The sequence below is a fragment of the Mixophyes fleayi genome, chromosome 8 (genome assembly GCF_038048845.1).
Source record: "Mixophyes fleayi isolate aMixFle1 chromosome 8, aMixFle1.hap1, whole genome shotgun sequence".
NCBI classification, from domain to species: Eukaryota; Metazoa; Chordata; class Amphibia; order Anura; family Limnodynastidae; genus Mixophyes; species Mixophyes fleayi.
This window is the reverse complement of record NC_134409.1, coordinates 54,538,800-54,564,209: the sequence shown is the minus strand read 5'-3', so window position 1 is coordinate 54,564,209 and position 25,410 is coordinate 54,538,800. Positions and strand designations below refer to the sequence as shown.

General features: G+C 40.8%; 1 protein-coding gene across 3 annotated transcripts in view; it reads right to left on the bottom strand.

The window, feature by feature from the left end:
- Positions 1 to 1,754: 1,754 nt before the first annotated feature.
- Positions 1,755 to 25,410, bottom strand: part of EEIG2 (EEIG family member 2) — a 50,725-nt gene continuing 27,069 nt past the window's right edge. For all 3 annotated transcript variants that reach the window (XM_075182579.1, XM_075182581.1, XM_075182580.1), the window contains exons 7-12: positions 25,010 to 25,113; positions 18,987 to 19,082; positions 8,744 to 8,930; positions 8,109 to 8,236; positions 7,662 to 7,731; positions 1,755 to 6,675 (exon numbers count right to left, since the gene is read on the bottom strand). In XM_075182579.1, the coding sequence (XP_075038680.1) occupies positions 6,633 to 6,675; positions 7,662 to 7,731; positions 8,109 to 8,236; positions 8,744 to 8,930; positions 18,987 to 19,082; positions 25,010 to 25,113 (628 nt within the window). In that variant the 3' untranslated portion in view covers positions 1,755 to 6,632. The remainder of the gene's footprint in view (positions 6,676 to 7,661; positions 7,732 to 8,108; positions 8,237 to 8,743; positions 8,931 to 18,986; positions 19,083 to 25,009; positions 25,114 to 25,410) is intronic.

Here is a 25,410-nt window from a genome sequence, read left to right as displayed (position 1 = left end):
GAATGCCAGGACCCAAGGTTTCCCAGCAGAACATTGCCTAGAGCATCACATTGCCTCCAATGCGATTCTTCAGATCAGACCACCTTCTTCCATTGCTCCATGGTCAAGTTCTGGTGCTCATGTGCCCATTATAGGCGAAAATGGTTTTATATGTTGGTGCACAGTCTCCTTTGACTAGATATTTAAAGTTGCTCAAATTTTATTCATATGAATTTAAATTCATAATATACTTGTCTAACATTTAATGATTTAAAAACAGTTAAATATAAAATAAAAGATCTAAGAAAAGTGTATAACAATGTATTTTGTGAACTAAAACCCGCTTGGCAAAAGAACATGATAGCTTCACAGTTGTATAGGCATAGTCTGGCAGCAAATTAGAGTAAAGATCATTCATTCTGGTTTGGTGCCAGACTAAGACCATTGATTAATGCCAGGTCTCATCCTCACTAAAGCTGCAGTGATGGACCACGATAGCCACAGTGAAAGTGTAAAACCTGATAGAATGTAGGACAGATACAGGTGGACCCTACTGCCACTGCAGTTTGTCCCCAGCATCCCATGATTCCCTGCATCTCAAGAGCCACTTCTTTTTGGTCTTTAATCACTCTGACCTAAATATAAAGCGGATGTAAAGACAATAGCACCCATCCCTTCCTCTCTGATTTCCAAAAGTCCTTTAATGCACTGTGCAAAAGAACCTTATTTGTTTTTGCAACAAGGATGGATATTACATGTTAAATTTGTGGCGGTGAGTATCTTGTGATTGGGAGAAGCAGGGCGAGGATCCAGACTCCTTGCTGAGTGCAAGATTGGACTCATGAATGCACCTATGCTGAGGCTTCATTTTGTGGGACACAAATTAACATTAAAAAGGGATGAAGGTGTAGTTACAGGTGCCTCTTGTTTAGTGAGGGCTGCATAGCCTGTTCTCTCATTTTATCCAATGTAATAAAAATCCAAAACACATTTAATTCAGCAAGATTAAGGAATGAATGAGGACAAACCAAGCAGTAATTTATGAGAAAATCTGGCATTAATAAAAGGACTGGTCCTTAAGATGTAGCAGAATAGACTTTGAGGCAACGATTTTTCTTTTTCCACCACACACATTTCCAGCTAGATCTACTAAAGCTCACATACAGCAATTTATAGGCGACAGGTCTAAAGACCGGAATTAAGATGGTTAATTAGGAGCATTTGTCCAACTAGATATGCATGACCCACCTGCATAGTATGCACAATTACCTTTAGTGGCCCATTGTGTGTCTGCAGTCTTTGTCCCACCACAAAACCGTGCCCATGAGGACTGGCCGTTCACCTCGCCTGCCCAGTGTAGCTACCTACAAGTAAACTCAATACAGACGTTCCGCAATGAAGTCCAGCAACTGAATCTTAACACTTAAGAGGTTATTTTTCTTGATAGAAACAGATGAAGTTATATAGAAGCCAAAGCTGGGGCACAAGAGGTCTACTGCTTTCAGTTTTATTTTAGAATTTATTTTCATGACATAATATGGTCTTCAGATGCAGTTGTATATCAAATATGCTGAGACAATTTAATACAAAATAATGTTTATTTAGGCTAAATGGAACTGCAATTTATTTGTCAAAGTATTAGAGAGTTGTACAAAAAATAAAACCAAAACTGTCCATACAGCACGTATCACAATAGAAATTGAGAGTGGAATATACATTGGAATAGTCACTAGAGAGAAGTAGCCCACATAGTGAGTAATAATACAACACAGCACTAAGGATAAGACTTTATTTGTATTCAGAAGGAAGACCTCACATTTACAAATACTTTACAAAAAAAAAAAAAAAAAAAACTGTATAAAACTGATCTTTATAAGCTTAAACATAAAACTGTTACAGCCAAAGACAAACAGATTTGGATAATGATGTCAGTTTTCCCATCGCGGGGACCATAGGCCCCGTACAAACACTACTTTCCAATTTGTTGCCAATGTTAATGTAAACAATGTGGTTTTATTAAGTATATCAGTCTTTAAAATGCTCTTGTCAAATAGTTGTCATTACAATTTTGTTGATGCCATGTTTCATTTTATAAACCAGAAGGTGAAAATGTGGCTTGAGGTACTGGTGAATTTGGGTATATTTTTTTTAGGATGAAAGTTAAATCTAGCAGTGTTTTAGGATTTAAAAACCAGTTAAGTAGAATGGTTACACTTCATTGGTGGGCAAATAATGTGATCGCGAGGTTTAGGCCTGCTAGGAGATTCTGTAAAGGCTTTGGAACAACATAGTAATGTAATGATTTAACAGCACCAGCAAGCCATGCTTAACATAGGCACCTTACAAGTTCTAGTATGTTATTTCATGGTACATTTACAATTCACCTGTACATTTTACTAGCCATTTGTGCATCTCCAGTTATTTGTATTTCTGTGTCTTCTATATCTTTTGCCAACACCTCCTCTCTAATGCCACAGGTCTGATAAGCAAATAAGAGGTGGAAAAAAGATTTTAGTCATTGTAGGTGCTGAATAACACATATGACGTCTGTCACGAGAGTAACTCAGACCTATGTGTTTAGCCTATTTTGGGGCTCCGACTAAGCAAAAAGAAAAAAAAGGAAAAGAAAAGAAAATATGAAACATTGTAACATAACCAAGTCTATAAATAGGATTAGCACCAGTTTATCTATATTAATTGTAATGATTATATGATAATAAAGAACACTGAAACAAAAATAATCTCAACAACAGTATGTGCATTTTTATTACCACAGTTAATATTAACATTGGCAGATGCCTAGAAAGTAATGTGCATCCTTACACATTGGCCAAGTTATGTTTCATCTTTAGCTGTAGAATATACATTTTTTTAGCAAAATAAAGTAGAAAGTTCATTTTCCATATATAAACATGGAATCACTTCAGCAGCAAAGACAATTCTCATTTTATACTATACAGATTGCTTAATGCTACACCATGTTCCTTTAATAACTTTGCAAACTTGTCTATTAAAGTCTGGAGGCTACAGTTACATATTTACAATATTAAATATTGCAAACACAATAGGCAGCTGGGATAAATTTAAAGATGCCCATAGATAAAACCACCCGGTAAAGTGTGTGGAGGGGGTGAGAGCTATGCAGGTGGTGTTCAGAAAATCAGGCATAAGTGGCCTGCAAACTCTGCCAGAAGCAGTGTGGTGTGACACCTGTAGTCCTTTTCAAATGCTCAAGATCAAAAAATGGGCAATAAGTGTGAATCTCCATGCTCAGTAGCATCTTACAACCGGCACCATGGGATCCTGGCTGAGGGAGTCAATCACAAAGCAGTAAGGGTGGCTATCAGCCAACACATCTGCCACGGTGCTGGTTGCCAGGGACAACCAAGTAGTCACAGGATTTTATAAATCTACTAAAAAGGAAAGACTGCTTTATGTGGCAAGTTCTAACATCAATTTAAATGAGGGTGAACACAGAATCCAAGCCTAAATATCAAATAATTATTTGTAGTTTTCAAATAAAATAAAAAATATGTGAGGGTAGCTTTATTTTCCATTTGTATATTCTATATCTTATATGTGAGCCCATAGTATGTCAGTATGGTGGTGGTTTTTGATGAATAATGTCATGGGGAGGAGTGACAGATTCACAGCTGCTGATTCTCTGTGATGTCGGGTCCCCCGGGAGGAACTGCCACTTTAGGGGTACTAGGGAAACCTCAGCATATTATAAGAGGTAGATGTCCATAAGCAGACATGTCCTTTAGAGAAGGTCTAGTAATATACATGTAAATAGGCACCTTGTTATATTCACATCCATTTAACCCTACAGTGAGCTCCATACACTGGTAAAAAAGTCTAGTAACTAACATGTTTGTGTTTGACATTCGTTTAACACAGGGTGGTGGCAGAAAATCGTAGTGTAAAACCCTGATGCTTGCCTTGCTGGTTACATGATATCACATCAACCAATAGGAGCATGAGCATGGATACTTAGAACAATGCCCATAGCTGCAAAACAAGAATATGTCTTATGAAGTTAATATTGTATATCATTTTCAGAAAGCTCAGCGTATTTTTTGGGTAATCTCCCCTCAGAGGGCAATAAAACATGAAACCACAGAACCTTGGGAATAAAGAAATCATCATAGACTTTTACTGCTAAATCACATTTTTGTTGCTGCCATATAGAACATCGGTGACAAATCTCAGAGCCATAGATTTGCTTTAGACATCAGCTGTTTCTATATAAAAAAAAGAAAATAGGCCAATCGAGACTCCACTTGTCTTCTAAAAGGGCCATAAAATAAAACACTTATCTATATAATAAAACCAGAACAATGTATAAAAATATCACTTTACAAGCCAAAGTCAAATTTGCAACATAAAGTAAATGTCAACTTTTCCCCTCAATAAAAGGCAATGTTCCTGTATATTGTACTTAATGCTTCATATTTTCCTGTAAGTATATACTAGATGTACACAAAGCAGATACAATATTTAAGAAATAGTGTGATAGCCTTTACCATAAACACCCAGCTAACCTAAAATCCTTCATCGGTTACCCACCATAAAAAAATGAAATATTCCTGAAGATTAATATTGTAAACATCAGCACGTTAAGTGTTCAGCACATTTACAAAACATGAACAATTAAAAAACAAAATTTACGGTGGTGGCAGGCAGAGATTAAATGTAGTGTAAAATACAACAGATTTTTATTCCTGTACTCTGGAAGACCTACACTTGGTCCTTTGATATTGTTAGTTTTTCTTATTTATTTTTTACTGGCATTAAATTAACATATGAGAACATTGGTTCACCTGTTTCTGCACAAGACATCGATTTTGACTGTAAGCTCTCATTTTATAAAGGATAACTGCAGAATGCTCTATATACTGACATTAGCACTTTGCAGGTAGCTAATAAAAATGTACAGTATCTGCACATCCAATTCAAGGCTTTATGTAGGAAAGGGTACAAAATGTTTGTGGAGGAAATTGGGTGCTTATGTCACAGAAACAAAGCATTTGCTTATGCGTCATGACACTTTAAGGTGCTTTTTACATTTTTTCATGGGTAGGTTCAAATATAGTTTATAAACATATGGTCACTTTGATGGTGTAATTAGGAAAATAAAGCAACAATAGAATCTATGGTGTTTGTTTGAAAAGCTAAAGTATTTAAAAGGCCACATATGTACCACCAATTGGACATCAGTGTTTTATGGCCTATGCTATTCGCCACTGCTGCTACATCGACTTCAACTAAAGGTGGTATTCCATTATAATTTTATACTTAACAGATATTTTGCCATGTGAAAAAAAGACGACGACGCTGGAAAATAATATGGCTATGTGAATATCTTATTCATTTTTAACATGCAAAATTACTGCAGTGACTTTTTTTTTTCTTTTTTACAAAAATAATGGGGAATATAAAGAGAAGGGATTGCTTGGTACACCACAGCTGACTGTCAGCTTCACGTGCCAAAGTAGTGTTCCCCCTATCAAAGCTATACAAAATATCTTGTCTAGAGTTTCCGCTAAATGCTGGAATCCATAGACATATATTTAATAAAGTGTCTTTAGTCAAAACCTGGAGTAAACTACAACTAAAGCATTTGACATAATTAGGGGTTCATTTATATATTTGGTGTTTTGAGAAAAAAAATAGTCAGTACCTGCTCTTAATTAATCCTACTCTGTTTATTATAAATATTTGGATGCTATGTTTATTATATTCTGTTGTATTGATGATGCTTCCCTAAACAACCCAATCACCTGATGCACTAGAAACATAAATGAGAGTATATATTACCAAATACTATTTCATATATAAAACTGAGAGTTGTGTGGAATTAAGGCTACAATATAATTCATATTTGAGGTGGTGTTAAATGGATATATGTAACGGTAGAGATTTTCCAGCTAGAAAAGCGTGCGCATTCATAGTGAAGAGAATGGGAAAATCCCACTCCTGCCACAAAACAGGAGCAATTACACTCAGAAAATATTGCAGCGTCTTCAGAGCTTAATCACTCCCATGTGGTAAGGGATGAGTGTTCCCTATTCACTTCAATGTGTAGTCACAGGAGCAATTGAGCACAATGAACGCTAGTAATTTTCTAGCTGGAAAGTGCTTGTATGATAGCACAGTTATTCGTTTTCCATGAACTACTATCCCATCTGCATTATTAATACTAGTGCTTCAAGAGACACAGAGAAGCATCTGATTGACTTTTGCAGCTGCAGTAAAAAATGTCATATTGTGGATGTCAGTTATAAAATTAGAGAGTGGCAGCATAAGCTGCAAGTCAAAATAAAAATATCTTCATACTGATTCAGGTGCAAAGGTTCATGAGTATTTTTGTTATTGCTGTAAGCGTTGCCAACTTTGTTTCTACAAAGTTATCGATGTTATGTAGGCCTGAAGCACTGCAGTTTTATCTGCCAAGAAAAGAATTTGCTTTCATATTCAAGGAAGGACTTAGAAGAAAAACATCCATGGATTGCTGCAGCACAGTATGTGTCTTCATTTTCATATCCAAGCTACAACCTGTTAATCCTTTCCATGAAAAGTCTGCAAAGTATTAAACCGTTTAGGCTGGATTGTAATATTCCCCGAAGAACCGCTCAGGTCTTGAAGACATCTCAGCGTTTAATTACGACCTGTTCATATGCTCCTGCACCAACCCTAAGCGAAAACAAAGAAGATAAGTCATTAAAACATTTGATACTTTTTGCAGTCTTGCTTATTTAGTATTTGGTCTGTTAAAAACAAAAGTTAAAAATATACAGACTTTTCTTTTCCCTATAACTTCCCTTATCCAACCACCTTTGCCTTCCTGTAGCCGAATACTTGTGTCAAATATAGGTAATAAACGGTCTCTCTGGAGGTAATCTACAGACATATGCAACACCTATTTTGAGCAATCTGGCAGTCAAGTGATGTCTGTAATTAATTTAGAGCAGTCCTGGCCAACCTGTGGCTCTACAGGCGTTATGAATGGCATTATGAGTTCCAGCAGACCTTGCCAGTTAATGGCTACATATCGTCTGGCAAAGCATGCTGGGGCTTATAGTTTCATAACACAAGGAGAGCCACAAATTGGCAGGCCTGTTCTAGAGTCTGCTGACAAGAGGTCAGGGAAGAGGAAAGCGTACGTCTTTTGAACATGTGACTATTTAAATACAGATCCAAATCGATCTATTTAACAATAACAACTACATATTTCAGTTAGTTGTAAGATATTTATTTTAAGTGCACTAAGCTTTTACTATTTAACTACAGGTAGTGAACAAATAAATCTTCTGGGTAGATGAGGCACACCAAACATATTGAAAGCAAAGGCTTCCACACAGTTGTGGCTCATGCGTTAACTAAGCATCCCAGCATGGTCACAGTTTCAGTGACCAAGAAAGCTCAACATGCTAATGTTTCACAAGCAACAATGTCTAAAATGACAACACAGAGGGAAAAACAGCAGCAGCAAAGGGCAACAGTTGGCAGAACGTATACTCCATGGTTTTTATATCTGTGCATTAATTGGAAGGGCCAGATAAAACTGGAAAGCAGCTGCAGATCAATGAGTGTGCCTGATGTATTAAAAGCAAAGTACATAAGTCTATGGTAAAGAGACAGAAATTAATTCTAAAATAATCAAATATATATATATATACCTGTTTGGTAGATGATTACTTCCAAGTGCAGTACTCCCTCCAGGACCCACAAACAGCCTTAGACCTTCCTCTACAAGGACAGACAAAACTATTGCCATGAGTGCTAATAAAAACAGTAATTTGCTAATGAGAGAATTATCACTTTTTCTAGTGGAGTGGTGTTTGTCAAGTACTAACTCGGTAACACGCAGTTTTATTTTACTAAAATGTCTTTGCTTTCGAGTAGTAGAATTATATTAATATACCTTTTCCCAAAACTGAAATAGCTTTACTTTGCTTTAACAGAACGTTACTTGAGCAAGCACCAAATAGATAGTCTGATTTACTTTATAAAATATGAATGCAGGAGCTCATGTGCCCACATATTAGTCATTACATTATTAACCATCTTGACATTATGGGCAAGGAAACCTCTATGGTTAAAGTACAGTACTTTATAACACTTACCCTCAGCGCTTGAGTCAAGGCTAAAGTCTTGACTTTGGAGAATTGTTTCCACTACATCATCTGCATCCACTCGTGTTGCATCCACTCGTTTTAACTGTGACTCAACTGAGTCCTGCTTAACTGGGAGCCTACAGGAAGAGAGGATATGGTAAATGCAACTGCTATGAGGGATGGTTATTTAGATATGTGCTGTGTCAGTTTTATGTCCATATATGATAAAGCACAAATATTATAAGGCCCATTGTTGAGCGATACCAAAGGTTTTGTCTGTAACAAGCACTTTAACCTATACAAACTTTACTAGGGCCTATAACATCTGCACAGAAACACACGTAGCAAGTCCAGTCCACACATGGTTAAGGATACAGGCACAGATATTTGAAAGATTACCATAAACTTAACATACTACTGGATCAAATGTGACAGAATATAGTTTAACAGTTATATCTATTCTATCGATCAAGATCCACTTACATGACAGATATTCTTGGACAACTCTCCCTATTTGTTGGCAGGGTGACAGCTGCGATTGGTAATATTCACCCTCATATGACATACAGACATCACATTTCTAGGCTGTATAGACTACTATTGTCTATACAGACAATTTCTCTGTACATTTCCTCATATTGTACCTGCTAAGTTTTTCAGAGGACGATCCCTCCTCTGTGATTTCTGGACTGAACGTGAGAACTTTGGTGCCGTCATCCTCATTTGGTTCTGGAATACTCCCAATGCCAGTGGACGCGCTTCCCTCAGATGTATTCCTCCGGTGGCTCAGCTCAGACAAACTGGAAGACCGTGAGTGCCCTGTGCTGTATCCTGTGTTAATAATAATATATAGTGTCTTATTACACCTACTGCAAACTAGATGCTCAATCCTCTCCAACTGTATGATTTCTAAAAAGGTCTGATTTGCCTATAATTGTCATTGTACTGGATTTATTTTAAAGTTTTATATAGATACTGTTTAAACACAAGAGCTTTCGCAACAGCTAAACTGAAATACATGTACAAGAGATGGAAATAAAAATAAATCTTGGAAATGAATTGTAATTTTGCTGCACTTGTACGAAACAGGCAGTTAAAACACAAGAGTATTTTTCATTCTACATTTATGCTTTTATTTAGGTATGAAAATTGGAACAAATATGAATGTATGTAGAATGGGGCAGCACGGTGGCTTAGTGGTTAGCACTTCTGCCTTACAGCACTGGGTTCATGAGTTCAATTCTTGACCATGGCCTTATCTGTATGGAGTTTGTATGTTCTCCCAGTGTTTGTGTGGGTTTCCTACGGGTGCTTCGGTTTCCTCCCACACTCCAAAAACATACTGGTAAGTTAATTGGCTGCTAACAAATTGACCCTAGTCTGTGTGTGTGTGTCTGTCTGTGTGATGATGAATGTAAAATAACACACACTTTCACATTCAGATACACATAGCATGAAAACATCTCTGTGGCAAGGTTCTCCATCAACAACAATAGGAATGAGACCCTAGTAAAGGTTTAAAGAATAGGCGCTCAGTGTCCCCCATTGGACTCAGAGAAAAGGATTTAACGTTAATATGAAAATACCATTTCCTCTTTCATCCATGGGGACACTGGAAACAGGTGTCCCTACGAGAGAGTACGCTCAGAAGTAGTGGTCCAAAACTGGCATAATTGGATGCAGTAATGTGGAATATGCAGGACTTTGTAAAGTGTGTACCAGGTGGACGCCCAAAACCTGCTCACCTGAGGCCCCGTGCCGCGTCACACAAGAGGTCCCCACCAATCTGGTAGATTGTGCGGTTCCATTTTCAGGAACAGTATGTCTGCCCCAATGTAAGACTGCCATAATCTTGGTGCACAACTTGGGCATTGTCAACAGGCCAATGGTTAGATCTCAAAAATTGAAAATGCAGGTGCTCTACAGAAAATCTAAAGAGACACTGGTGTCCCTCCCAGATTGGAACATGCACGTATGCGTCCTTTATGTCCATGGATACCATAAACTCGGCCAACTATATGCTGCTGCTGACAGACCTCAACCTGTCCAACTGATGCTGGCTGTTCAGAGACTTCAGGTTTAGAATGGGTCAAACTGAGTAAAATTCCAATCCCTTTTGCTCTTACGGGACTGGAACAACTACTCCTGCAAAGAGCAAGGAGTGATTGGCTTCCCATAGAGCAAACCGCTTTGTTTTGCCTCCAGGAAGCCGGTAATAGAAAGCTGTCTGGGTGGGGACTTCAGGAGCTCTATGATGTAGTCCTGAGAAACTAATCCTCTCACCCAGGCATCTGTGGAGGAACTGGAAGAGAAGCAGATGGGCTCCCACCACGGAAGATCCCATGTAGGTAACCTGTCCATCATGCCAACGGTTTGTCTGAAAGCTTGGGAGATGGAAACATAGCTGCCCAAGGAGAAGAGGGGAACCCCTTTCCCTCAAGCCACGCATCCAGTGCCAGTCCCAGATGGCATTTGATGCACAGGGATGCCGGTCACTACTTAGAAACGATCCCACAGCAGAAGGAGGTACCAACCACTCCAGGCATCTCCCAGCCGACACAAAAGATTGCTAGTTAAAAATTAAGAAGTCTTAAAAAATAGTGGCGGCTAATAACAGCCATTAAAATCAGCGCACAGCTCTGATGGGCACTTTCTAAAAACTGAAGTCCTAGAGGGGAAAAGCTTGAAATTTGTAGAGAGATTTAAAGTGGCCAAGCTCCTGTACTGCCCCTCTATATCCCCCCCACTGTTTCCAGTGTCCTCCATGGATGAAAGAGAATAATGATCTTTGTAATAAGTGGGATGTTAGCTGCAGATAATTTGTGCAAAACTAAGCTCAATGTCACATTGGCTAAATTATAAAACCTAAACTTTAAACACAAATCTATCATAGCTACATAAAGCCATACTGACATTAATAGGATTTTTGTACTCATTGTAAAATCCCTTTCTCGTAGTCCATTGTGAGACACTGCTATACATAGAGGTATAGTAGGTGGCACCAGGAGTTCTGGCACTTAAACAGTTTAGTCTGTGAGTGTAGCTCCACCCCTGCTATACCCGTCCCACAGGAAGGAGCCTCAGTTTATGTATAACAAAGCCCAAAGGAGGGCCAAAATTAGGTTAACCAAAAACAACACACAGTCAACCCAACAAACTCTCAGAGCAAGGGTGAGCGCGCAGTATCCCCCAATGGACTACGAGAAAGGGATTATGGCGAGTACAAAAATCCTATTTTCTCATACGTCCAGTTGGGGTACACTGCTATATATAGGGGATCTACCAAAGCTGCCCCTAGGAGAGGGACTGCTCTGATACGGCTGCATGCAGAACCCCAAGGCCAAAGCTGGCATCCTGTGATGCAAAGCCTTGGAACCTATAGAATTTTACAAACGTGTGAACAGATGTCCACATAGCCACCCGGCAGAGCTGTTCAACAGAAGCTCCGTGGTGCGCCGCCCAGGAAGCACCCACAGCCCGAGTGGAATGAGCTGACAAACCTCCTGGCAACGGTCTATCTGACCTCGAATAAGCCAGCTTGATGGTGGAGGTAATTCACTGAGCTAAAGTGAACAAGCAGGCCAACCTCTCCTTCACGTCATAAAGTACAAAAAGATCTGTGGTTTTGTGCAAACCAGCTGTGCGGTCCACATAGCACCTAAGAGCCCTGACTGCATCTAAAAGCAAAGACTGATGACGTGACCTAGAACTTTGAGGAAAGGCAGGGACAACAATTTCCAGATTTAAATGAAAATGGGAAACAACCTTAGGGATGAGGGCTTGGTGCGAAGCACTGCCCTGTCTTCATGAAAAACAAAAAAGGCAGGAGAACAGGATAAAGCCTCCAACTCAGAAACTCGGCGTGCTGAAGACACTGCCAAAAGAAAAGCCACCTTTCAAGGAAGCTTCACAGACTGTAAAGGCTCAAAAGGATCTTTAATCAAAGCCTGTAGAACCAAATTCAAGTCCTATGGCTCAACGGGATGAACAAATGGAGACAAAATATGAAGTGTCCCCTGTAAGAAAGTATGAACTTCCGGGAGGGAGGCCAGTTTACGCTGGAAATAAATGGACTATGCTGAAACCTGCGATTTCAACAAGGCTAAATGCAACCCCTTGCCCAAACCAGCTTGAAGAAAGGCCAACAACCTAGAAAGCTTGAAACGGAAAGTGTGAAAGTGATTTGATTTACACCATAAAACTTAAGTCCATGTTCTATAATAATTGGCTGCTAATGAAGGCTTCCTGGCCTTGATCATGGTCTTAACTACCTTAGTAGAAAAACCCTTGGCCTTAAGAATCATGGTCCCAATAGCCATGCCGTTAAAGTCAGCCAACCTAACGAGTGGCACTGCAGGGGACACTGAGTGATTAAGTCTGGCCTGAAAGGTAATCTGAACGGAAGTTCTACTACTATTCCTAGCAGTTCTGAGTACCAGGCTCGGTGCAGCCCGTCCAAAACCACTAAGATGGCCTTCACCAATTCCCTCTTGAGCTTCTTTAAAACCTTCAGGATCATAGGAAGGGGAGGGAATAAGTAAACTACGTGAAACCGCCAAGGAATCACTAGAGCATCCACGAATCCCGCCGCGGGGTCCCTGGCAAAAGAAAGGAACTTTGAAGTTCAATCGCGAGGCCAACAGATCTATTTCTGGACAACCCCAGCGTTGAACAAGGAGATCAAAGACTTTCAGATGAAGGGACAATCCTCCCGGATGAACTGTGTTTCGGCTCAGATAATCAGCCTCCCAGTTGTCTACATTTGGAATGAATATTGCCGATATAATTGGAATGTGTTTCTCTGCCCACAGCATTATCCTGGTCGCTTTTGTTCATGGCCCTGCGCGTGCCTTCCTGATGATTGAGATACGCTACTGCTGTTGCATTGTCCGACTGGACCCTTATTGACTCTCCGCACAGAAACACCTGAGCTTGTACCAGCAACCTGTACATGGCTTGTAGCTCCAACACGTTTATGGGAAGAGCCGACTCAAGCAATTCCCACTGACCTTGGAATCTGAGGGTTGCAATGAGTCCCCACCACCCCCAACCTCAACCCTGTGTCTGTGGTGACAACAGTCCATTCCCAGGTCTGCAGAGATCGTCCCCGGGAGAGATGTGACCTGAGCAGCCACCAAGTGAGGGTGAGGCAGGCCTGAGATGATAGAATGATCATCTGCCTGTCCAGATGTAGGCGAGAGCCTGACCACTTGCGCAGCATCTTCCACTGCAGAGCCCGCGAGTGGAACTGAGAATAAGGCACCGCTTTGAAGACTGACACCATTGTCCCCAGCAGCCTCATGCATCGCTGCAGGGACACCGACGCTTGATTAAGAGGTCTCTGATCCTGGACTAGAGTGATAGAACCTTTACATCCTGGGCGGTCGCTAGACCGAAAGTTAACGCCCTGAATGGGAAATGATTTTCATTTACTGATGGCCCTGCCAAATGGGAATGTGCAGGTAAGGGTCCCTTGTATTTATGGAAGCTAAAAACTCTCCCTGTTCCATAGCCACAATCACTGACCTGAGAGATTCCATTTTGAATCCCCTGACTGTGACCTGTAAGTTTAAGGTCTTTAAATTTGAAAACTGACCTGTGTATGGAGGTCACGTCATGCTGAGGCAGACTCTGTCGGCTTAGGATGTCCCCTACACGAGGGATCCCCGGCCCCTACGGAACCCGCCTCTAACGGGGGCATTTGACTGACCCCTAGCAGGGGATCCTCTGGATCTCTGGAAGGACTGAAAGGACCGAAACCTTTGCTGTCTAGGCCTGGTCTGAGAGACAGGCAAAAAAGGACTCTTACCTTCACTGTGAAATATTACCCTTATGAGTTCTGCTAACGTTGAAGTCAAAGGACGTAGCCAAGCAGATTCATCCACAGACCTGGATGCAGACTGGGTCTGGCTGTGATTCCGGATCTCTACCTCACAAACTGTAAACAGGGCCTACGGACTAGACTTTCCACAAGACAATTTTGTGTTACACTTGGCACAATTGTAATGCATAACAGACTCTGCAGTTCCCTGCTTAGAGGACCCCTTTCCAGTCATGGTGAAAATTATATATATATATATATATATATATATATATACACACACACATACACATACACACACATACACACACAAGTTAACCCGTGCATGATACTCATGCATTCTAGTCAAATCAAGCTACTTAAGGTGCTAAAAAGGTTCTTGTCATGCATTTGGGGCTAGGCCAGGCCTCCTCAGGGGGAAGAGCGTTACTTCCTGACGTAAGCGCCCTTTTTTAACGTGGTTTTGTCCACATGTCACCACCTCATCATTCTTCTCCATCACCTCATCCTTCATCGCCACATGCTTAATCTCCATCGTTTTACTGTTCTAAAACCTCTCGATACACAACGTTTCTGCTAAACACCTTATCGCTGTGCTCAATCAGTCTTCCTTGAAGGGCAGTATTCATAACCTGCACTTTCACATCACTGCTTCTCCGTACTCGTGAAAATGCGACATACAATTGTCCATGACCAAACACAGGCTCTGGTAAATAAATACCCACACGGTCAAGAGTTTGAGCCCTCAACTGGTAAATTTAGCCTTTACAACCCCTCCCACAGGGGAAAGGGGGGATGATGGAAGTTAACTGACTTCACTATTATAATTTTTTTCTCAAATTATGTCGGTATACCAAATTTCAGGTCAATTGGATGAGCCCTTTCTGAGAAAATAATTTTTTCCACACACACAAACACACGCCGCTAGGCTTATATATATATTAGATATATATCCAAGGGACCAGGATGTATTTAAGAATATATCTGGTGACGCCTTCTGTGTATAACAGCAAACAATACAGTATATATATATCTTTCATATAGATATAATTGTAACGCTAGCCAGTAACAAGTCACAACAATAATAGCCTCACACACAAACACACACTCTTTTGTAAAGGTAGACTAGTAGGCTGACTAGAAGTAACTAGCAGGGGTCCTCTTTTTATTTAGAACACAGAGTTTTAACACACTGCATAATCATTTTGCTGCTACTGCCATCTATGAAAAACAATCTGTGACTTAATGCTCTCCACAACACTAAACAGGAGAACAAAACACTAAAAATAATGTTTCTAATGAAATACATTAGCATGCATATAAAACGTAGGGACTGACTCATACAATGTGCACAATTACTCTACGCATGTCCAGAATCCGACCATACACCATAGAAAGCAGCAACGTCCAATTCATATTTGAGTGCAAAGGACCCTTACTACAGCCTACGATTCTAGGGGCGGAACAGGGAGGGGAATGGGTGTATGCCTGTAGTAAATGTACAGTAAGGGAGTACCGAGTTCGAGTATACGCAGTAGAGTCTGATCCAAACTTTTTTTGGGTTTTGTCATTAATGTTGTTTTTTTGTGTTATTTTGTGACTTTCTATTCCACATATGTGTTGGGCATATCCTGCAATGTCTTGTCTGTTAGAGCAGAGTGGACCTAGACCTGTATTCATCACCACATGCATCTTCAGATCCGCTACGTGTTAAATATGGACATGTCTATACCCAATGTATGTGCATTTTATTTCTTTATTTTTTTAAAAAAATACACATTACGTTTGTTTTGCGTCTGTTAATGAAATCAGGCCAACAACATAAGTGTTAGGATATAGTTGATGGCCGTATGCTGTCATGTACAGCCTATGGTCCATATTCCATTTTGTTCCCAGCCTTCAATTTCTAAACATATTTCATACGGCAGTTTTAGGAGGTCACATGGAAAAACTCTGGGGAAACTCAAAAGACAAGGGAAGGTTGAAATATTCAGTTGTGGTTAGTTGTTTAAAGAAAAAAGTTTTACTCTTAAGTAGAAATGGTCTTATTGTTATCTCAATAGGTATGATATAAGCTACAGATTCAGTCATCTCACTTGAGACAAATTGTGCACAACTGGGTAGTTCTAAGATGAAGACTACTTTGGTCAAAATAAAATTAAAATTACCTTTACCATTGATTTATCAGTCACAAAAAGCCATATTGGCATTAAATACTTTCAGAAGACTGGAATGTCTCTCTTCATTCAGGTTTACATGACATAGCCATTAGTGGCTGCCCCCCCCAAAAAAATACAAATATAAATATGTTGTGATGCATTAATTAATAACTGCCAGATTCACTATTGATAATGTCCAACTAAGTAACAAACAACGTTTTCATAAAAAAAAAATGTGGTTATAGAACAGATTTCACCATAATGTTTTACTATTAAATATATCTATAGTCTGATTGTATCTAGTGATAATACATGTATTTTTTTTTTCTCAACAGAATCAAGATCACAAAGTTGAATGTTTGTTTTACAGACTTGCGGCCAGGATGCTAGTCAAAGTTATATGTAAAGCAGGGTGTTACACAAAATGCAGGGAGAGGTAAACAAGTCTATCTGGAACATAATCCTTGTCTACATTCAATCAACTACATGACTGTGCGTAAAAATGCTATAGTTGTGTTCTGGTACAAATGGGTGGTATTCAAGAATAAAAGATCTTCATACAACACACTGAGCTGTTGTGTCCTTTACATGATATGTGGCAATCACTGTCATGGCGTTAGTTGTCTTTAGAAAGTGATTTTTCAAACACAAATTAATTTGTTTATAATATTTGAAGGTCAGTGCCTAATATACTCTTTACAGTGCAAGCACGGTTGCCTGTTTTGGAATCTCATCCTCCATCTTTCTCATAGAAATTCTTTGGTATATGATTTTAGGGATAGGAAGTATACCACGTCAAACTGTATAGAGGAACTCTTTTTCTTAAAAAAAGCTGAAGTCACTTATATTATTTTGTTAAACATCTCAGACATGCTAAACACGAGGCAAAACTCTGGGAACTCTGGATAAGAATATGTCTAAAGGAAGCTCACAAGCCTGGTAGCAGAAATGTTAAGTTATCAATTGATTTATCTAAACGTACTTTTGGTCATTATGGCACACAAGTGCCACCAATTACCACCTTATATACTTTTGAACTGTAGTGAAGTGTCAGTACCCTATGAGCTTTTAACTATTATAATGCCAAACATTTCAAGTAAAAACCAAGCATAATGGTGTAGGCAGGTTATTTGTAAAGGTTAAAAGATTTTTTTAAAATTATTATTACTTAATCCCTCGTACAAGGTGCAGGTACAATTTCTTGTCTCACGTTTCCAATCTATAAAGTATATATATATTTTTTTTTAAACCAAGTGTTTATTGACGGTCATAAAGAATTCACAAAGCAAAACTAATACATATAAATTCAAGCCAAACAGGGTACAATCAGAGCTTAGAATAATAATACAAGCACTCCGAGAAGATAGAACAGATTCTATGAAATAAAGACCGGTTATAAAGTATATTTTTAAAATCAAATGTACATCTGTATGGTTATTTTTTAAACTATTAACTATTTGACATGAACACTGAGAAATGCAAAATATAACACTTTTCACCAATATACAAATATTAATAACAAAATAGAAACTGATTATATTTTTTTTATTATTAAAAACAAAGGAAGACATATATAAATTAATACAATGTGCAAATAGGAACAACTCCTTAAAATTCTTTTGGAACCAACCCCACTACTTAAAACAACATTCTTTACATTCCTGGCTGTTTGCAATGAACAAGCTAAACCTGTTTACACAACTAGTGTCCCAGCTACATTTTTCTTTTTTAAAGTTTTACCTGCATTTACACAGAGATAAATTATAGGCATCCCCTTGCTACGAGGGCGACAACGATACCCCACTTCTTACTGAAGCCCTGCATAACAAGGGAAAGGGGCTAGAGATAGACATATTGTAACAGAGATATCCATGGAGTGCCCCTGCTGGATTCACTTTTTCCCCCATTTTTTTCATTATATTATAAAAGAGGATAGTGACATGGGTGGAATATTTTGTTATTTATTAAAGGTCTTTAATAGCTCTACTGATCCAATATTTCTAAGAGAATGCATCAGGAATTTGGGGTTTGTGACTTTAATGCATTACTATTGAGATTTGAAAGTAAATTTGCATAAATTCATGCTTGGTGTAATAGTAAAAAAAAGTGATGCCATAGAATAAAGATTTAAACACTCTCCATGCGACATGGAGAGTATAACAGCCAAATTTCCGTACTGTATGGACTCCCTGAACAAACTACTATTACGCAATCCCTTCTATGTTCATCATCTGATTCCTATCACGGAGTAAAATTCCTCCCCTTCCCGCTCTATATCAGATATTCCAATTTACGGCTACTAACCTAACCTCTGCCCCACTATCCCCAACCACCTCCCCTCGGTCTGTATCCCCATAACATGGCTTAGATGTATCATATATTACTGTACAATTTTATTTGTTTTTGTGTTCTGATATATGTCATCATTGTACCTATATGACTGCTTTAAATGTGTTGTATTTTTTCCCTTTGAAAAACCAATATAAAGTTTTACTCAAAAGAAAAAAAAAAAAAAAGAGAATAAAGATATGTTTTTATATTCAATTGGGACCATATGAAAGCCTTGGAGGGCACAGATTTAGAGTTATGTAAAACACTAAAGAACAAACATTTTTATTTTGGCTCTGTACTATCAACATAGATCATTCTCCATTATGGGATTACACTTCATTAACAAGCTATGGAAATATTTTGGTGAGTGGGAGAATTGTTAAGCAATGAGTTATTAGCACACTATTGCGGAAGAAAGATGTTGCAATGCCTTTTTACACAGTTTGCTCCTCATTCCATATGAAAGGTTTTTTCCCCTCTCTTCATTTCTTTAGCCAAGAATGTAAAGTAATTGTACTGATGACTTCACTTATTGCTCCTTTCTCTCATGTGCTTATTAAAATATATTGCTTTTACCTGAAACCTTGGACTGTTGACTGGCGTAACTGGAGGTCCTGGAATGTCCACACGCTCCCAGTTCATCAGGGACTGAGGCACTCTTTGATGAAAGGTCTTAAAAAAACCAATACAGATACACATGCAAAATGTTACATATAACATGCTTTCAACAGCAACATACAGAGTGCGCATATAAATAAGCTATCATACTCTGTGTACAAATATATATGTCTGTATCTAATACATATAACAACTGTCAGTATGCCAGATCACATGTCCAAGCTACGGAGACTGTCAGCTTCATTACCAGATAGCAGCAAAGGAGTTCCTACCTCCTCCAATGCCCTGTACTACCTGGATCAATTGTTCCTGCCCCAACTAATCCACATCTCTCACGAGATTCCACCATGCACTTACTCAATTTACCTTCTCTCTGTCTCCCTCATCACTACATCACCTCACTAGTCTAATACCCACTAATTTATTTCTTGCAGCCACTTTGCTCACAAGCAGAAAAAACCTCACACCCCCCCAAAAATCATCTTCTCACCCTGCTCTTTATACATGCTGGCAAGATCTCGCACAACCCTGGGCCCTATGCACTCATCACTATCTGGAACTCGAGATCTGTTTGTAACAAACTTGCATCTGTTCATGAGTATTCATTTTCAAACCCCTCAACTTCATTGTCACTACAGAAACCTGACTTACTTCTTCTGGCACAACATCCCCTCTCTCCTTCAGCCACATTCCCAAATCCGAAAACAGACAAGATGGCAGAGTAGGCATGCTTCTTTCTCCATGCTGCACTTTCCAAGTCATACCCCCAAACAGTTCCTCATTATCTATCTATTCTCTTCATTCCACCTTTGTGTTGCTGTTATTTATCACCCTTCAGGTACAGTTTCAAATCATACTCTCAAACTAGGTGATTATAGCATTCCCATTGTCAACTCCTTTATCTCTGCTGCCACAAAAAACTTTTTTAGCTTGCTTCCTCCTTTGGGGTCTCCCACTGGACTTATCTAAAACCCACAGTGATGGACACTCCATTGACCTTGTCTTCTCCCGCTTCTGCTCCATTTCTAGCTTCTCAAATATGAACTTCCTACTACGACCACAACCTCCTTTCCTTGAGGCACACCTTACCTAATGCTACTCTCCTTACTTAATGTTACTCTCCCACCTGCACCACATCTCCCATGACTTTGCCACCTATAACGATGAAATCATCATTCAATAAGATACCTCATCATGCCAGACACCACCCACCTTCTCCCACACTCCCCAACCTACTCTCAGTTAATTTCACCAGTAATCGAGGATGAAGTCTCATCTCATCACACCCTACAACCTCCTCCATTGAGCCTATTAATCTAACTTACCACTTCAACCTCTCTCCACTGGCACATTCCTATCCTCCTTTAGACATATGCTCAGATCACCAATCCTAAACAATGCATCTCATTACCAAGCATCTCTCTCCTCCCACTACTGTCCTATTTCTCCCCTACTCTCTGTCTCCAAACTACTTGGGAAACTTGTGTACAAATATCTTTTTCGCACTCCCAACATTTCACTGAAACTTCCCTCACAAATAGATGATTTTTATACTTCCAATAAATCAGTTTTTCGGATTCCATCTGGGAGACACTGATATTGTGGGTTGTATGAGGAAGCATGGAATTGGCACTTAACTAGTTAACTTCTTTAATGTAAAACGGTGACAAGTCCCTCACCTCTGCAACCCCCTGTAGCTCCTCAGTGTAATTCTAAAGCCCCCAAGGAAGGGGAGTCAAACCACCAAAGACCAAACAGCAGAAGGGAGGCAACGCATTGTCCACCAGATGAAATCAGAGAGATGGATTAATTGTAAGGATAAAAATCCCCTTTTCTCTTTCACCCAATCTGGGTGAAATCAATCCTACCATGGGGACATTGCAAAGCAACCCGTTAAGGGAGGGACCGCTCTGACAGCCCGGCACTTAAGGCACTATGGCCAAAACGGGCGTCCAGAGATGAAAACACATTGATCTGATAAAACTTGTTGAAAGTATGGAGCGAAGACCAGGTAGCCGCCCTGCAGAGCTGGTCCATGGAGGCCCCATTTTGTGCAGCCCAAGAAGCCCCCACAGAGTAGGTGGAGTGAACAACAATGCGATTGGGCAGAGGTCGGTTAGCACCGACATAAGCCTGCTTGATGGCCGATGTAAGCCATCTGACAACTGTCTGCTTAGAAGCTGGCCATCCCCATATCAAACAAGACAGAGTCCATGCAGCGCCAGTGGGATGTCTGCTGTGCATAGATGCGGAGAGCCCGGACCACATCCAGGGACTTCATGGTATTAGGTTCTGTAGATACAGCCGCCTCTTTGAACACCGGAAACACTATCTCTTGATTGATATGAAATCCAAAAAACACTTTTGGTTGAAAGGACGGGCCCGTCCTATCATCGTGGAATATGAAATATGGTTCCTGACATGAAAGGACCCAAAGCTCAGACACACTGCGAGCCGATGCAATGGCCAGCAAGAACGCCGCTTCCACGTCAAGAACCAAAAGTCCGCCGACGGTAAGGGTGCAAAGGGTGGACTTTGAAGCAGGATGAGCACCAAGTTCAGATCCCAAGTTGCAGTGGGCGGAACATAAAGGGGCTGAATATGCACAACTCCTAGCAGAGAGGTTTGTATGTCTGCCAGATGAAGGTGGAAAAAAAACAGAGAGGGCCAAGACCTGAGCCTTCGGGGAGCCCAGGCGGAGGTCCACATCCAGGCCATCCTGGAGAAAGAAAAGAAATTGATGAAGGCAAATAAAAGCATTGTGGCGGCAGGCCCGAAGTGAACACCACCCAATGTACCTGCACCAGATTCAGTGGTAGATGCGAGTAGAAATGGATTTACAAGCCCGGAGCAGGGTGTTCCCAACCCTGTAGGAGAATCCTTTCGTCCGACAAATGCTTGATTCAACAGCCATGCCATTAAAGCCAGCAGAGGCAGGTCCTGCTGTCGAAAGGGCCCTTGGGAGGAGCTTGTCGCGAAGAGATAGACAACATCCCTGACCCACCCCCATGAACGTTATGTCTGTGCAGTGGCGGATCCAGGGGGGGGGGGGGGGGGGCGATTGGGGAGATCGTGTTTTAAACACAATCAGAGCAGCGGGACAGCACATTATCACTGCCGAATGGACCTGCACATACTGTGCAGCCGCCGGCAGCCTTAAAAGTTAGAAAGGGGGCGGGGCCTAAATCCCCCCCCCCCGCTATATCGCGCAGGGTAGAAAAAAATTTCTAGATCCGCCCCTGTGTCTGTGTACCATACTCCCTGTTTGACCCATCAGAGTATACGGGGAAGCATCGTACCCCAACCGGAATTCCCAGTGCATGGTCATGACATTGACGGCAACTGCCAGCACGGCCCTTGAGCATCTGGGTACCCACCGGTTGTGCCTTGACGCCATTAAGTCCAGGTCCAGGAGACCCCACCTCAGGACCAGCGACAAAAAGACCTCTGGGTGTAGTGACCACTCCCCCGGCATTAGGTAGTGGTCCTCCCAGTTTATGACACCTGGGATGAACACTACCAAAATTGAGGAGACGAACAGTTCTGCCCAAGCCAAGATGTAAGATGCCACTCACATCGCCGTGGCGCTTCTGGTCCTGCCCTGCCTGTTGACATATGCCACAGCCGTGGCATTGTCGGATTGGAGACGGACTGGGAACCCCTGAAGAAGGGTCTGGGCCCCTTGGGCGGTCATGAACATGGCCTTCGAATCCAAAATGTTTATTGGAAGTGAGACCTCCTGGTCTGACCAAAGGCCCTGAAGGCGGAGATGAAGGACTACAGTGCCCCACCATCGAAGGCTGGCGTCCATGGTGACTATGGTCTAGTGGTGACTATGGTCCAGGACCACGGGGCAAAGATGATCCTGGACCATTCACCACTGAAGGAATACCAGAGCCTCTGTTGATAATCAGATTGGTTGAGAGTTCAATCGCAGGGGGGCCTGACCACATTTCCTAGAGATCGTACTGAAAGCAACAGGAGTATAGTCTTCCGTAAGGGAGAGTCTTTAAAAGTACAAACACTTTCCTTAGGAGCCGCGTGTACAGAAGCATGAAATGTCTGCAGTTGGTCAGAACCTGTGTCACTGTGTCCTGCAAGGATTGTGCCTTGTTCTCTGGAAGGAATCCTTTCTGTTCCTTGGTGTTCATGATGAGCCCCAAGAAAATCATCCTCTGGCAAAAAACTAATTGGAATTTCTGCAGATTTATAATCCATCTGGAGTCTGATAGCAGGAATTGCTAACTAAGTTTTGTGATGAAGTGTCAAATGCCTGCTCTGGCCAAAGGCCCAGCAGGGGGTCATTACTGTGTGACCTTTTGTCAGTGTTCAAACCTTTCTGAACATTGTAAACAGCATGTGATGCAGGACATCACAGCGTCTCTAGAATTTCATAGATAAGTGTAAATATTGTTGGCTTTGCAATGCATGTAAATCCATGTTTGTGTACACACATTGCTTCCTGATTCTAAAAATAGCCTGTGTCCAAAATGTATAAAAGGCACTGGCTTGTATTGAAAAGTTGTTTTTCTTGTTTCATCTGACCTGTTCACTGGTACCTCCAACCAGTGTGAGAGCAAATAAACATCACTTGCTTCAAAGACCTGCTTGAAAACATCTTCAATATTCCTGTGACCTGCAAAATAGACCCTAAATCTAATCTGTTCTCCGGCTGTTTCCGAGATTGGACCCAGCTTTTCCGGTACCACCGCTCTGCCTGCTACCCTGCAGCCTTGGTCAGTGTGATAGGCCAGGTGGAAATCCATCCACAGCAACCCTGATCTATAGGAAGAGGTCAGGAGTACCAGCCCAGGTACACCAGTAACAGGGTACACTCGCAGCGTCCGGTTACCCAGAACAAACCCGGTTCTGGATGCCGCTAAGGAGATCAGTGGTGGCAGCATTTGTAAGCCCCTCCTACTGCGGCAAGAGGGCGCATTTGGGATAAAGAAAGGGAACGGTGGCAAAGTAAGCCCAGCCGGTTCCCAGCAGCAACAGACAGGGTGGCATAGGCGTCCATCCTGTCACAAGTTTCTTCAACAATTCTAGCTCTGGCACAGCCTCTCGTTCACTCCGATTATTTGTTGGGGTTCCACAATCTTCCAAGCCCACTTCCTTGGTGTCACATTTGACTCTGCCCTCTGCTTTACTCCTCACATGCAGTCTCTCTCCCAGTCCTGTCACCTCTATCTTTGAATCATTACTAAATTGTGCCCTTTTCTTATCCACAATGCCATCAAAATTATAATCCATACTCTCATCTCCTAACTCAAGTACTACAACCTCTTCCTATTTGGCATTCCACTCACCCATCTACCCCTGCTTCAATGCATCCTATATGCCGCAACAAGACCTATCCTCTCTTGCCACTACACATCTGTTAAAGCACTCTATAAATCCCTACACTTGCTCCCCATATTCTAAAGAATGCAATACAAATTACTTACCATCACCAAGGCCCTCAACAACAACACCTCATCTTAAACTTCTCTTGAAATACTCTCCCTCATGTACTTCTGACCTGCGCCTCTTCTCATTTATGATATCCACCTCTCATTCCCACCTACAAGACATCTCCTGTGCCACTACCAATTTATGGAATTGGCTACCACATCTGAATAAACCTTTCAAATCTTTAAACGGTTTCTGAAAACCCATCTTTATAAGGGATTTACCCAACTCCTACCTATACGAACACTTGTATACCTTACAACCGTGCTACTCTCCACACTAAGTCACACTTGCTCATCTTGTCTCAGCTTTTCCCACTAGATTGAAATCTCTCATGGGCTGTGCCCTTCCTACCCTTTTTTTTTTTTTTTACGTCAACCTTTATTTTGCCTACCTTGTATGTGCCATTTTTATGCATGGCCTATTTTTCCCCTTGCTCAGCCGGAGCACTATGGCGCCTTACAAGTCAATGACAATACTAATAATCATAAATTATGTGTCGCTATGCTCACAAACCAGCTATATCGTACCAGCAACACCCAAGTGCAGTTTCAACGTCTCTCTGCCTTTCCGGCCTTCCTGTAAAGAATCTGAATCTCCAGGAGTTGCGATTGAAGTAGCAGTGGAAGGCGCACTGAAATCAAACACAGAACATGCAAATAATTAATTATACTGTAGATAATTTATATTATATTTATCCCATCTGAAGTGTGGAGAGAGTTGGAATTTACTAATGGATAAAGATGATCGTAAAAAGACATAAAAGAATCGAGAAAGCTGGTCATACGTGCATTACTATCAATAAATTGGACAGATATTAACTTGTCTCCCTCCAAACATGCAAGATGCCTAATAATAATATGACTAAAATTGATCAAATTGGTTGGAAGACGATAGATATAGGTTTGCAAACAGAGATTTGTGCGGAGGT